Consider the following 14,204-nt stretch of genomic DNA (forward strand, 5'->3'; position numbering starts at 1 on the left):
TTAAAACTTATGAATTATTTATATCTGAATTTTCCACTTAATATTTTGACCATGCTTGACTGCAGTAACAAACCCAGGAAAGCAAAACCGCAGACAAGGAAGGACCACTGTAGATGTAGGAGGTGAAGGGGAAGGACAGGCCAAGGTGACTCTCAAGTTTTTTGCTTGGAAGCTGGATGGAAGGGGACACTTTTCGCTGAACAGAGAGTACAGAAGGATGAGTAGAGGAGCAGGGGGAAGGATCTAATCCAATACTAAGATGTATACCTTGATCTACTGCATACACACACACACAACACACAATGGCCAGACAGGAATGACGAGAACTCAAGATAGACAAGCAGAGAGAAGGGGCTTCATGGAGACCTTGTCTCTCTAGGATGCCAGAAAGGGGTCCCTAGGATACTGTTTCCACCCCCATGAAAGAGGAGGCTGAGCTTGCTGCAATCTGACTCAAGGCCACATCTGACAAAAGGAGGCCAAAACTGGGCCGAACCCACCCATGGGAACCACTGTTATCACAGGGAGGGAATTGAGATTGACACCTGGGGAAGTGGAATTGCAGGGCCAGAAACTGGAAGAAAACCGATCCAGGAGGTCCGGGGCTTGGGAAGCAAAGAAGAGGTAAGCAGAGCAGGACAAAGGCTGTGATATTACAGAACATGAACTGTTCAGCCAGAATTCTCTGTGCTCGTGGCTGGGACACTCTGCTGGACAGAGGTAGGGCCTCAAAGATGCTGGAATGAGCCAGAAAACTAGGACACAAATCAAGCCCCTCCATGCTGATGGATCCACCATGTTGACTTCCTGTCACCACCTCCTAAGAGATCTTGGGTAGCTCCCAAAGATCAAGACCTTGACACCATGGCCTTTCTGATCCTTTATATAATATTAATATTTCAACTCCATAGTGGGACTTTGAGCATAGCACATACTGTATGTCAAAACAGTGAATATTCAGTGATTCACTGAATATTTATTAAGCTCTATTGTGTCAGGCATTGTGTTTATTGCTGGAGATAATGCAGACAGTGAAATATAAAACTGACCAACTCTATTTGTGTGATCCTGGAGAAATCATTTTACCTGGGAACATCAATTTGCCTCCTAGAAAATTTCTAAGACCCCTCAAAACCAATTCAACCATCCTAAGGCTCCCAAACATTATTCATTCAATGTGTGCATAATAAGCACACACTTTGCATACAAGTATGTTCTTTTCCAATAAAATAAAACACATATGATAAAAGGCTATTTTTTGGTTTTAGGATTGGTATGGAAAATCTTACAAATATATAATCACTATGATAGAATTTTATATTCAATGAATCGCCTTTTTTAAAAAGAATAAAATTATAAAAACTAGAGACTATGTTATAAAACTCATTATGTCATAATCATCATGTGCTAGGATTTGGTTTAAATCCATCAGCAAGACATGATATGAATTTGGTTTAAAGTCCACAGGACATGGTCTAAATTTTTTGAAGAGAAAATTAGAGAAATAGCTCATTGTAACACCATGCGGTAAGCGCTGTCACCATAGAGGTAGATAATAAGATGCACTATCAGAAAGTTACTGATTCAGCAGTTTCCATTTCCTTCTTCTTGCCCTCTCCAACTTACAGAAGACAGCTTTCAGAAACTGAATCATAAAGGGGGTTCCCCCCAAGAAGTAAAGGAGGGAATGCAACTTAGGGTATCAACTGATAGCTGAGGCAGAGGAGGTGGGGTGAGGAGGAGGCACCATTTGTGATCTAGAGTTTCCAGTAAAACAAGTGATAGACTCCTTTTTAGGAACTGACAGTAACAAAGGAACACACCTACTTGCTAAAGCCTCAGCGAAATCTGCTGGTGCCCCCTGATCTTGTCTTTGCTTTGCCTCCCTCACAACCATCATTAGCAATCATAGGGATGGGATAAAACACTGCTCATATGTTTTAAGAGAAGTAACTCTATAGACACAGGGAGGTCAGAATTCTTAAGGTGTAGTCTCACTTTGCTTATGTCTTGTTTCCTCCATTGTTCTAACTTCTGCTAGGGAAATTCAAAATTCTCCTGGTTTGGCCCCAATTTAGTTTCATCATCCATATTTGCTCCATCCATCTGCAGCTACACTGAACTGTTCACTCCTGCTGAGATAGCAGTTTCACACCTATGACTCTGCACCAGCTGGACCTCTACTACCACCCCATCTGTGTATGTGCCAATCCCATGTAGCTTTCAAGACCCAATCAAAGTTCCGTCCCTTCCATGAAGCCTTCCTCAACCTGCCCGAGAGAGATCATTGCTCCCTCCTCCTGGTGTTCTGAGCTTTCATTTATTTTTCTCCTAGAAATCTTTGCACTTTCTGCTAAGTGCTGTGGTTACCCATTTATATACTTTACCTGCCCCTACTAGACGAGGAACATCTAGAAGACAGACCATCAAAAAGAACTAAATCTACTTTTCAATATAAAATGTGATCTATGCTTATTGATTATGTAACAATAAAATAATAAAGAATGGAAAAGGATAAAATACAGATCTCATTGAGAAAGTAAACCCTTTCACACCACTGAAATTATGAATGAAAAGAAGAAGAAAAGAAAACTGCTTTGAATGTGGCATTATTTATGTAATCATATGAGTTCCTTAAAATAGGTCAGAGAAATGGAAATCAAGTCTCCATTCTAGCAAAGACCATTGGACAAAAACTTCAGTATATTTCTCAAAAATTTCTTTCAAATTAAAATTAAATAATTAACAACCTACTTCCAACCAATGTTGTAAATGTTTCAAAACAAAATGTGTTTGTGTATCTGTGGGCTGACAAGGAAGGTGATACATTCTCACTTTTTTTAAAAAAAGTGAGAATACTCCAGAAAAAAGAGGAAAACAAGAAAATTAAGCACTCATAGATCTATCACACATATATAAGTACTGTTGATGCTTTCGGGCATTCATTTCCAATGCTTTTTATTTTTTCCATGCCCAGCATTTATATATATATATAAAATACATATATGGTCATAATATTTGTCATATATGTGTGTACATATATATTTGTACAATTCTTCATCTTGTACAATTTGTACAATTTTTCATCTCACTTTTTTACAACTGATCTTATGATTATATTTATGCTACTTCACTTCAGTTTAAGGGTTTGATAATAAAAAGTCCATTTATCATTCCCTGATAAAGGAAATTTATCATTCCCTGATAAAGGAAATTTTAGGTGTCCTTATTTTAGAGGTACAAATGATGTGGGGTCAGATGTCTTTATGTTTGAAGATGCTTCCATATTTGGGTTTGTTTCTTCAGAACTCTTCCCTAAAAATGTGTTCTTAGGTTCATGAGCATAAATATTTTTAGGCTCCTGAAACATGAACACCTACATCTAATGGATCTTTATGATTCTCAACTGGTGTTTAACCCAGTGACCTTAGTCATTCAGTGACTGTTTGATGAATGAACAAATGACAGAAACATGACCTCATGCTTCCTAGTCCTCTCGCGGGGATTCCTCTCTTGCACGCAAGGGAGGCTAATCCACTCTCTGTGGCATCATCACATCTACCCTCTCCATGTGGTTAGAGCAGCTGAGGAGGCACAGGAGTTTCAGCTCTGTGGAAAAGATGGAGCTGGACAGTTCACGTATAGATCAGTTACTATGGAAAGGGACCAGCTAAGAATAGCCCCAGGTCAACACACACTCTTCTCTCTCCTGCTCTCAGAGGAAACCATTTCCTCACAAGAAACCAGAACAAGTCACGAGTTGTGGGCTGAAACTTATAGCTCAGAAAAGCTATTCTTGGATATCCTGAGCCCCTGTGGTTGCCCGGGACCTTGAGTTGTGCAACATCCAGCATGACAGTACCACCATGCTTAAAAATTTCCCTCCTCACCCCCAGATTCCATTTCCTCATCCGCGAAGTCCGCCTATAAAGATCAGGGGAGATGGCTTCGCACTCCAGAAGGACGCAGCCAGCAGCAAGAGCTCACTCTCATCTCTGCTCTCTTGACGCTCAAGCCCACACTCCACCCGCTCAGCATCATGAAGGTCTCCGGGGCTGCCCTCGCCGTTCTTCTCTGCACCATGGCCCTCTGCAGCCAGGTCTTCTCTGCGCCATGTGAGTCTGTGTTGTTGCTGTGGGTATCACCCCTCTCTGGCCATGGTCAGACCACATCCATCTTTTCTTGTGGTCTTAAGAGCCCCTAAGAGAAAATAGAGAATTTCCTAAAGCATTACAAAAGATCTTTGCTTTTTTCTGCAAGACTTTTATTTTCATCTCATAAAAGAGTATTAGCTAGGCTAGTCCCCATATCTGAGAGCCAAAGTTGGGTAGGGGAGTAACAATTCCATTTACAAATGGTAAAATAGGGACCTAAGCAAATGAGTTTGTAAGAGGCAGAATCCAAGTCTGCTTGCCTTCCAGTGGTGTCATTCTTCCACTTACTCAACCCAGGTCCCTCCAAGAACTCTGTCCGTGGGATATCTTAGGAGAGATGTCCAAGGTTTCCCTTTTGTTGGGGTATGGCTTCTTGAACCAGATAAAATTTCCTGAAGGGAGATGAGAACAGTCTGCTTGGATGTCTGCATTACAAAGGCAAAGACCGCCCACAATGAAGTCAAAGAGAAAGAAGGATACAGACAGTAACAAGGACAGAGACAGGGATATTTCTAGGCAAAAACACCTAAGGCCCTCTAGTGACCTTGTCTCCCAGCCCACGCTGTGAGCAAGGCTGTCTTCCTCCCTGTCTTCCTCACCCTCTCGGGGACTAGATCTCAGATCTCGCCTTTCATTCTGAACTATGACTCAGGCTCATTCTGTCCCTTCCTCTACAGATGGCGCGGACACACCGACTTCCTGCTGCTTCTCCTATATCTCCCGGCAGTTTCCACGCAAATTTATAGCCGACTATTTTGAGACCAGCAGCCAGTGCTCCAAGCCCGGTGTCATGTAAGTGCCAGTCTTCCTGCCCACCTCTGGAGAGGCAGAAAGTGTGTGGAGTGGGGGCAGTGCCCAAGGGCACAGACAGACCAGAGGCACCATTCTGAAAGGCCCTGTCCTCTAGGATGTCTTATCAAGTATGTAGGACCCAGGTCTCTGAGGTGTGACCTGACCTGGCCAGGAGCTTTCAGAGTCAGGGAGGGCTGGCCCAGCCTAGAGGGAAGTGAGAGGAAGGAGTCAGCAGCAGGATCCTCTGAGGGAGCCCCTGAGTCAGTGAGAGCAGCTGCCTAGACTGAGATAGGCAGAGGATCTCCGAGAAAGTGGGCAGGGCCCTGGACTGCCCAGGATAAAAGAGTGGGGTGGAGGGGTCAGGGTGGTCCCAGTTCTCCCTGCTGGATTCCTCAATGTGTAATCCTTCCACTTTCTCCATAGCTTCCAAACCAGAAGAGGCCGGCAGGTTTGTGCTGACCCCAGTGAGGCCTGGGTCCAGGAATACGTCAGTGATCTTGAGCTGAACGCCTGAGTGGCCTGGAAGGAACCTGGTGACCTTGGCGGGCCGATGGGGAGCAGGGGCCTGAGCCTTGGAAACACCCTTGTAACCTCCACAGCTACCTCTCCTATGGGCAGGCTGTCGCCAACCCATACTCTGGGACTCTTCCTAACTTAAATGTATATTTATTTATACTATTTAATTTTCGTAATTTATTTAGAATGTCACTCTGTGTTTGGAACTCTTTGCTCCAAGAGATCTCAGGATACCTCCTTCAGCACCCTTCCCCTCCTCTTTCATTTGCACTGTGATTGGTGACAATTAAGGAACTGTCATCAGTTTGTTCTAGACAGAGGTGGCACCAAAGCCACCAGACTGACAAATATGTATTAAATCTTTCTGTTCAGTGCTGCGCTCAGCCCAGAGAAATAATAAAGATGCTCTTTTAAAAAGTAAACTGGCATTGGTTTCATTTTGGTTTCATTTATCTGGCAAATCAGGATCATTGGTTGAAAGGAATATAACAGGCAAAGAATAGGAAGATGTGAAATGGAGAGAAATTAGGAGAGATGGAAGGGGGGCTACCACAGAGATACTCTGCTTTACACTGGAGCCCCATTGCCAGAACATTGAAATTATGAATATCTTAAAAATCAAATCATAATGTACACACTCTAGGAAAATTCACTACTAGAATGGATAACGTTAAGAACAATATCCGTAGTATATATTTATGATTAATCGAGCTTTCTTAATAAGAATTACTAACATATTTGAGACTTACTCTAGGCGGAGTACTTTTTTAGGCAGTGTCCACTTGATCCTCACAATGAGACAGTATAGCTTAAGTACTATTAATATCCTCATCTGACAGAAGTGTAGACTGGGGCTGGCACTCAGAGAAGTTAAGCAGCTTAGCCAAGATCAGCAAGTAAATGATACAATTAAGTTGCAAAACTGGATTTTGATATAACTATACGTTATGCTTGACCGCTGGTCAAGTTATTTCTCAAAAGGCAATGTACCTGTACTCAAATCGCAAGCAATGATTGTTTAAGCCACTCACATCAGAATTTTTAGGTGTGAACCTGAGAATTGATATTTGTACCAAGCCTATCAGGTTTTCAACATGCATGTTAACAGCTGAGAGAACCACTGAAATAGTCAACAGGATTTACCATTCTTTCCAAATGCAGCACATATCTGCATTTGGTAATAGGTATATTGCACATTATTTTCCTTAAACCCATGCTCCACAAAATAAATGACTAATGTGAAAGGGAAAGACAACCAGCCTACATGCGGAGGAGGATTCTACATAATAAGTTTCCTGAGAAAGCTGAGTTATTTAACAGATGGATTGCCTGAGTTAGAGTTATAAGAAATGTACACTAAGCCAGGGTCCTTTTTGCCAAAGAAGGAGAAATTCAAAAGACATGTGAAAACCAAAACATGTATAAAATTTTATGAGTCACGATTTTGTTTCATTTTGTTTAAGATAATCTAATTTCATGCTAAGTGAAGTAAGTCAGACAGAAAAAGATGAGAACCACATGATTTCACATATATGTGGGTTATAAAACAGAAAGCAACAAATGAACAAGACAAACAAATAAAAACTCATAGACACAGACAACAGTTTAGTGGTTACCAGAGGGAAAGGGCTGAGAGGTGGGAGATAGATGAGGGTAAAGGGGGTCAAGTAAATGGTGACGGAAGGAGATTTGACTTTGGGTAGTGAACACACAATGCACATACAGATAATGTATTATTACATTGTACACTTGGAACCTATGTAATTATGATATTTAACCAATGTCATCCCAATAAATTTAATTAAAAAATAAAAAATAAAATAATTTTTATACCCAAAATTAGTTTAGAATTTTAGTGATTGAACTCTTTCCAGTACAATTAAACACTCCTATTAAGCAAACATTAAAATGCACTTTTATTATTTGACCTAGATATCATTCGACCTGATTTCCATTTCTAGGAATCTATTTTGCACTGACACTACCAAAGGACAGAAATATATAGGCACAAGGATATTCTTCGCAGCGTGATTTTAAACAGCAAAATGGAAACGACCATCAGTAAAGGATTAAATTGGTAGAGGATTGAGATGCCCACCAATGGAATATTTTGCAGTCAATAAAAAGAATACATGTCTATAATATTTATAGAAAGTGTCCATAATATTATGTGCAAAAGGTATATCTGTTTACATCTACTATATGCATATATACTCTTACATGTATGCTATAGAACTGTATGTATAAAATGATATTATTTTTGTTTTTATTTTTTAAAGTCATATTAATATAGATATTTGCAAATATTTGGAAAGGTAAATAGCTAACTGCGGTTTCTTAGAGGAAATGAGATTAATATATTACTTTTTTAGGAATGGATACTTTTCATTTTTATTTTGTTCAGTTCCTTTTTAGTCAATTTATTTCTTAGTGAGTAGGTATTGCTTAACTCTCTGGTCTTATCTTACCCTACCCTTTGATGGATGATATTCTACCCAGCAGAACGATTTTCTATTAGGATTCTAAGTTGACACAGAGAAGATAGAGCTCAGCTGGGCCAGTCATAACAGTCTTGATGCCATAATGGCTTTTATATAATGAAGGCAGTGCAATAAACTAGTCTTTTTGCCCAAGGCTTTCACATCACACACACACACACACACACACACACACACACACACACACACACACGCATCTTCCACGCAACATATAATCATCCCCTTCCATTATGAGGGGCTATTCCCCTAACACCATTACCACCCACACCTGTGGTAAGTGTGAAGGCATTGTCAGGAGAACGGGAGGAACAGTCTTTGTCTCCAAAAACGCAGGGAAAGTGTTGCCATTTCTCCTCTGTTGGCTTCCAGCATCTTGGGACAAACAAATCTGCTCATTTACATTGACCTTTTTCTCGAGGCCCAGCAACCCAAAGCCAAATGAGAAGCTTAATCAGCTCAACATTCCCTAAATACAAGTATTGTGAACAGAGTAATAGAACGAAGACCTCTGTGAGGGAAGGGGGAATGAGGATTGCACTGTTAACCAGTTTATAGGGCCTTGCAAGGTCTGAGACATGCATGAGATTCTGGGTCAGCTTCTCTGGTTAACCTTCCTGGGGAACGTCCTCCGTGGACACATATGTGTGCTGGGGAAGAGCCCTTTTCTGGGAGCTGCCTACTTCCTGTCCGTATAAATTAGAAGCCTGAGATTCGCCTTAGGTGTTGAGCAATCAACGGTCATTTGGGGCTAGTCTTATGGTTTCTTTGGCAATGAGAAGCCTTTTAATAATAGTAGGTTTCTGATCTCTTTGCTTCTAGTCAATTCCATGAGCTAGAGAACCAAATGCAGAGTGCTTGTCCAATCCTTTATCTTACATTTTAACTGGGGTTGGGAATGTGTGGTATTGAGTCTCAATACTACACTCACACTTATACCCCTACCTCCCAGCCCTCTGCTGAGAGACTTCTGCGTCCATCTTGGCCCCTGCAGAGGTGGGGCAACATGGGGAAATGATAAATATTTGAGGCCCAACACAAAGCCGCATCCTCCCAACACCTTCACAAGGAGCTGATTGTCCATTTTAAGTAAGGATGACAAATATTTCACAAGAGAGGGTGGGGAGCAGGATTTAGGGCCACAGCTGGACCCCAGATTTCTCTCCTATTAAGTCTCTCACCTTCCTGCTGTCACTAACTTTAGCCTGGAGTAGAAATTTCCGCATTTACAGCCCTTCTAGATTCATGATTATTGGAAACAGTCAACACGTTAGAAAGGCCTTTCTTAGCAAAGCCAATTTTTTTCCTTTTCCAGTTTTGGAAGAGCCCATTTCAAAGCAGTCTAAACTCATTTAAGGGATCTTACTCATAGATGCAAGAAGTAGCTATTATATTCCAATATCAGAATCTTACCTATCAAATTCCTCAATGTTGCAGCCTTAGTATCTGGCACAGGGTCTTAGCACTGACATTCGACAGACCACAGTTCAACCAACAGTGCGGCAATGCCATGCAAGAGCAGTTCTCAAAAGGTGGTGCCCAGATGACAGTACAGCAACACCTGGGAGCTCATTAGAAATGCAAATTATGAGCCCTCCTCTTCACTTTTAGAAGGTGGGGCACAGTAATTTGTATTTTAACAAATCTCCAGGTAATTCTTATGCACAACAAAGTTTAAAAACAACTTCCATTTAACAAAGCCCTCACCAAACTGCCTCCTACTTTTTCAGTTCTGCCAATCCCATACTTCAGTCAGGGGCTGTTACTTTTAAGAGACCCTGTACCTCTGCACAGATACAGGACTCAGTATTCCTCGGGCTGCTGGTAGTTTCAAAGATTAAAAAAAAGCAAGCAAACAAATCTAACTCAAAGAAGCTTGAATAAACGAAACTTGTGGATACAAGACCAAAGGGCATGGGGGTGGCTCTGGCTCTGGGCAAGGCCCTGTGACATCACACAGGCCCTATTTTCTTCTCTTTCTGATGCCCTTTCCATGTGAGAGTCCCAGGATGGCTGCTGGTACCTTACAGTGTTACATGATTCCTTGTTCATTTTCTTCAAGGTAGAGAGAGGCTGTGTCCCCATTGAAAAAAATAGATTTGACCGACTTAGGTCAGAAACCCAATACCTAATCGATTGCTGTGGCTATGGGGATGGGTTTCATCGATCTGCTTAAGCAAATAAAGCCAAATTCTTAGATTGTAGTTTGGATGAATTTCACATAAATGTATAGCGTAAGAATTACAGGGAAGAGTGGCTTCCCAGAGGAACTATGGGGTTATGGCATTAGGAAGGATGTAGAATAGATGCTGGTCAGGAAAAACATGTTTTCATTATAACATGTTTGTCTTTTTCCTGTGGATTTTTTTTTTTCTTGATATATAAAGAATACTAACACTTTGTATGTGATGGACATTTCTTCTCCTTTGCTGTCTAGGTTAGAAACTGTTAGTCTTCCACCACCCTGAATTATTCTGTTTTTAAATGCTGACTTGTGTATTTCCTGTTGCCTTATAAATGACTATTGCCCAAATCTGAGGCTAAACAGACATTCAGCAATTTGTGGTGCCAAAGTAACTTCCAAAAAATGAAGCTACATGATTGCTCCAGGACATACTAAGTAGGGTAGAAATGGGCCTGCACCAAGCACCACCCACCCTGCTTCATATAAGCAGAAGACCAGGGACAGAGAAAATGAAAGAACTCTCAGAGTAATGAGTCGTCATTACTGAAATTGCCCATGCTGAGGAAGAGAGGGAAGTCCTTTACTATTAGATGGCCAAAGGGTAAGATGACAGGGGACACCTCATATTTGCTGCTTCCATTCTCCTTCTTTCCTGGGAAGAGCATCCACAAAAAATATTATGTGGAATTGGCCACTTCCCCAGATACTGGGTGGGTCCTAATTAAAATGAGATGATTTGCATCTTGGGTTTTTTAAAACTTATCATTGTAACATAAGCATTTCTCATGTCATCACATTGTAAAGGCTCCCTAATAGCCAACCAAGTGAAGATGCCATAATTTTCTTTGCCATTTCCATATCATAGATGATTTAAATTGGGTCCAATTTTAAATTGCTATCAATATGCCGAGGAACAAAAATTCTTATGCATAAGTCTTTTTTCCATATTGGAAGTTACTTACATTAGAAATAAATTTCTAACCATGGATTATCTTGGCCAAAGGGTAAGATCACCTTAAAGTTCCTTACGTACATTAGCATCCGTATCTAACACGTCTTTATGCCCTTTGCTTTGTGCATATTGGGGACCTTGATGAATCTCCCTGGAAGGGGCAGGTGTTTGAAAGGCTGCCTGTGTTCTCATGACTCCTGAAGCCCAGGCATCGCTAATACAGCTCCGTCCATCTGAGTGTAGTTTAAGCTGGGTTGTACTGCTCAGGACTCATGGCATATGTAACAACTATGCAGTTAGAACGGCTGTGGAATAACAGAGGTGTTTCTGTTCTGCTGGGGGAAACTATGATTAGAGAGCTCTAGTGAGAAGAAACCAGCTAAGTGTTGTCCCAGGTGATGTGAACCTCTCAACTTCTCTCACTGTGTAAACCACTTCCCCATCAACAGCCCCAATCAAGTGAGCACTTGGAACTATTCTTGCAAATCCCCTGAGCCCTGTGGTTACCCAAGACCCCATATACAAGTCAACAAGTCATCACTTAAACACTTCCTTTCTTATCACCCCCAGTTTCCATCTTCCCATGGTCCAGGGCTTACCTAAGAGTAGGGGACACAGCTTGGGCCCCAGAAGAAGGCTGGCATCAGTGAGTCTTGGGCTCTTGCTGTCCTCCTCACCATGGCCCTCTGATCTTAGGCCTCTTCTCATGAGGGTCTTTCTGCTGCCATTTGCTGTTGTCTCCCCACTTTCTGGCTCAGGTCAGACCATCATCACCAAAGTCTGGGGGCACTCAGGTGAAACTGAGAACTTCTCAAGGGGTTTTCAGAATTCTCCGGGTTATCTCTTCAGGGAACTTTTCTTCCCAAAGGAGTTATAGCTTTCTATTCTATATACCTGGAAGGCAGAGTGGGGGCTTGTCCTATTCTGGGAATGGAAAAATGAGTAGGTTTTCCATAAGAGGCAGAATCCAACTTCACTTGCTTCCCAGTGATCAGCTGAGTAATAAACTCACCTCAGTACAACATTATAGGTGACTTACAGAGACAGTCTCTTGCTGGAAAAAATATCTTCTAGACTGGATTAAGTTTCCCGAATAGAAATGGAACAAGAGGCAGACTGTTCCATTAGCTACATTCCCACAGAGAGACAGAGACCAAAACTAAGAGAAAAATAGGAGATAGAGAATGTAGTTTAAGATGATGACATAAAGAGACCCTGAATTTACCTCCTCCCGCAGACACACTGTATCTATAGCTACATGGGGAACAATTTTCTCTGAAAAAGACCTGAAAACTAGCTGAGCAGTGAGCTACTTCACATGGGCAAATGAGAAAAGAGCCACATCAAGGAGAGTGGAAGAGGCTGAGATGCAGCTGTGCAACCAGGAGGGAGCTCACAAACCCAGAGCTTCTCCCCGAGGAGTGAAGCGTTTAATGTTCCAAATCAGGTGACCAACTTTTAAGCTCTGCAGCTGAGAGACAAGCTCCTCAAACATCTGGCCTTGAAAAACAACAGGCCCAGTCTAAGACACCCAAAAGCCTGTAGGGAACTGAGAAATGGCACAGACTCTCCCCAGGGCCCAGTGCAGAAGCAGCCTTCTGAAAGCGCCCAGATTTTATGTCAGAGACATTCATTTTTTGAAAAATTTTTATCATTTTTTAAAAAATTTTATTATTAGTTTCAAGTATACAGTACATTGGTTAGACATTTATATGGTTTATAAAACGATCCCCTTGATTGCTCGGTCTCTCTTCTGGCTCTACACGTAGCCATTACATTAATGCTGACTGCATTTCCTATGCTGTTCATCTGTTAACATTAGAGCATTGGCCTTGCTAAAGCTGGCTGGCGCCTTTTTTTCTTTCAGTTTTATTATTATTTTTTAACTCTAGACTTTTTTTTCCTCAGCATGTACCATCTTTACCCTCCAACTAGTGGGCACCATTTTGCATTCTCCCTCCGCTTTGCTAAAGCCAGCAGGTGCCACTGTTTTTCTCCCCGCCCCCAAGAGTATGCTATCTTTATGCTCTCCCTCTGCCACGCTCCACAGCACCAGTATCTCCCAGAAGGGCACTCTTACACATGTGTGGTACCCGGGTTTTTGTGACTGCCACTCAGGGGCTGCCCCATCAACATCTTATCTGGCTCTATTGGCAGGAGCGAGGCAGGGGCACTTGAGTTCCTGGGTCCCATGGGACTGTAACGATCAGAAAGACTATAACAATGGGGAGAATAGGCTACCACTTGCAGGGCACTGCACAAACAACAGACTGAAATACACCCCAGTCTCTCTGTAAAAGCCCATTTGCTGGCTGTGGTGCTTTGGCCTGAGGGGCAGAATTCGGGTTAGGCACACATCTAGAGGCTACAGGTGCTCCCAGGGAATGGAGGCCAGGGGACACCACCTTTGCATTCTCCCTCTGCCTCACTACATCTCGCTGATATCTCTCAGAAAGGAGCTTATACACTCATCCGGAGCCCCAATTTTTGTGACTATCACCCAAGGGATACCTCCAGATCACCTGGTCTGGTGGCCAGCAGGGCTTATACTTGCAGTCCCACTGGGCTGTATATATTTGCATCCTTTAAAAGCTTCTGCCTGAGGATCTGGCTTCCAATCAGCCTGAATTCAGGTGCTGGGATACCCCTTTTTGGGACATCGACAGGTGTTGGCACACTCTGAACAACCAGGAAAAATAAATCAGGCTACTTGGATAATCACAAAGATTCAAAAGACAACCAAGAGCTAGGGTGAGGTTGAATGACAAGGTTTACCTCCAATCTAAGGCCACTCCTTCAAGACTGGGAGAAATGGCTGTTTTATTTAATGTACAGAAACCGACACAGAGAGTCAAGCAAAATGAGGAAACAAAGGAATATGTCACAAACAAACAAAACAAAGATAAAACCTTAGTAAAAAAAAAAAAAATAAGAGATAGAAAAAAATTGATGAGATGAGAAATTCCCAACCTCCTTCCAGTTCTCCTCATTCCTACTGAATGATGATGCTATTTACATCTTCTTTCCTCTGACTTGATCATTGGACAGAAGGAGCTGGCTCACCTGTTTCAATGAAAAATGGCCCTGGCTCAGGCTACCCCTTTCCTCAG

The 14,204-nt window shown here is 42.0% G+C and overlaps 1 protein-coding gene across 1 annotated transcript; it reads left to right on the top strand.

The window, feature by feature from the left end:
* Positions 1-3,187: 3,187 nt before the first annotated feature.
* On the top strand, positions 3,188-5,887 carry LOC102898804 (C-C motif chemokine 3). Its single transcript, XM_006924937.3, has 3 exons — positions 3,188-4,115; positions 4,832-4,946; positions 5,370-5,887. The coding sequence occupies exons 1-3, from the start codon at positions 4,040-4,042 to the stop codon at positions 5,458-5,460; spliced, it is 282 nt and encodes a 93-aa protein (XP_006924999.1). The 5' UTR covers positions 3,188-4,039; the 3' UTR covers positions 5,461-5,887.
* Positions 5,888-14,204: the final 8,317 nt, after the last annotated feature.

The sequence above is a fragment of the Pteropus alecto genome, unplaced genomic scaffold (assembly GCF_000325575.1).
Source record: "Pteropus alecto unplaced genomic scaffold, ASM32557v1 scaffold98, whole genome shotgun sequence".
Taxonomy (NCBI): Eukaryota; Metazoa; Chordata; class Mammalia; order Chiroptera; family Pteropodidae; genus Pteropus; species Pteropus alecto.

What these genes read in the sequence shown, in the direction of transcription:
- LOC102898804 (XM_006924937.3), top strand. Translation starts at nt 4,040, where the DNA reads ATGAAGGTCTCCGGGGCTGCCCTCGCCGTTCTTCTCTGCACCATGGCC. An exon ending in CCAGGTCTTCTCTGCGCCAT is followed by an intron (nt 4,116 to 4,831) that starts GTGAGTCTGTGT and finishes CTTCCTCTACAG; the next exon opens with ATGGCGCGGACACACCGACT. An exon ending in TGCTCCAAGCCCGGTGTCAT is followed by an intron (nt 4,947 to 5,369) that starts GTAAGTGCCAGT and finishes CTTTCTCCATAG; the next exon opens with CTTCCAAACCAGAAGAGGCC.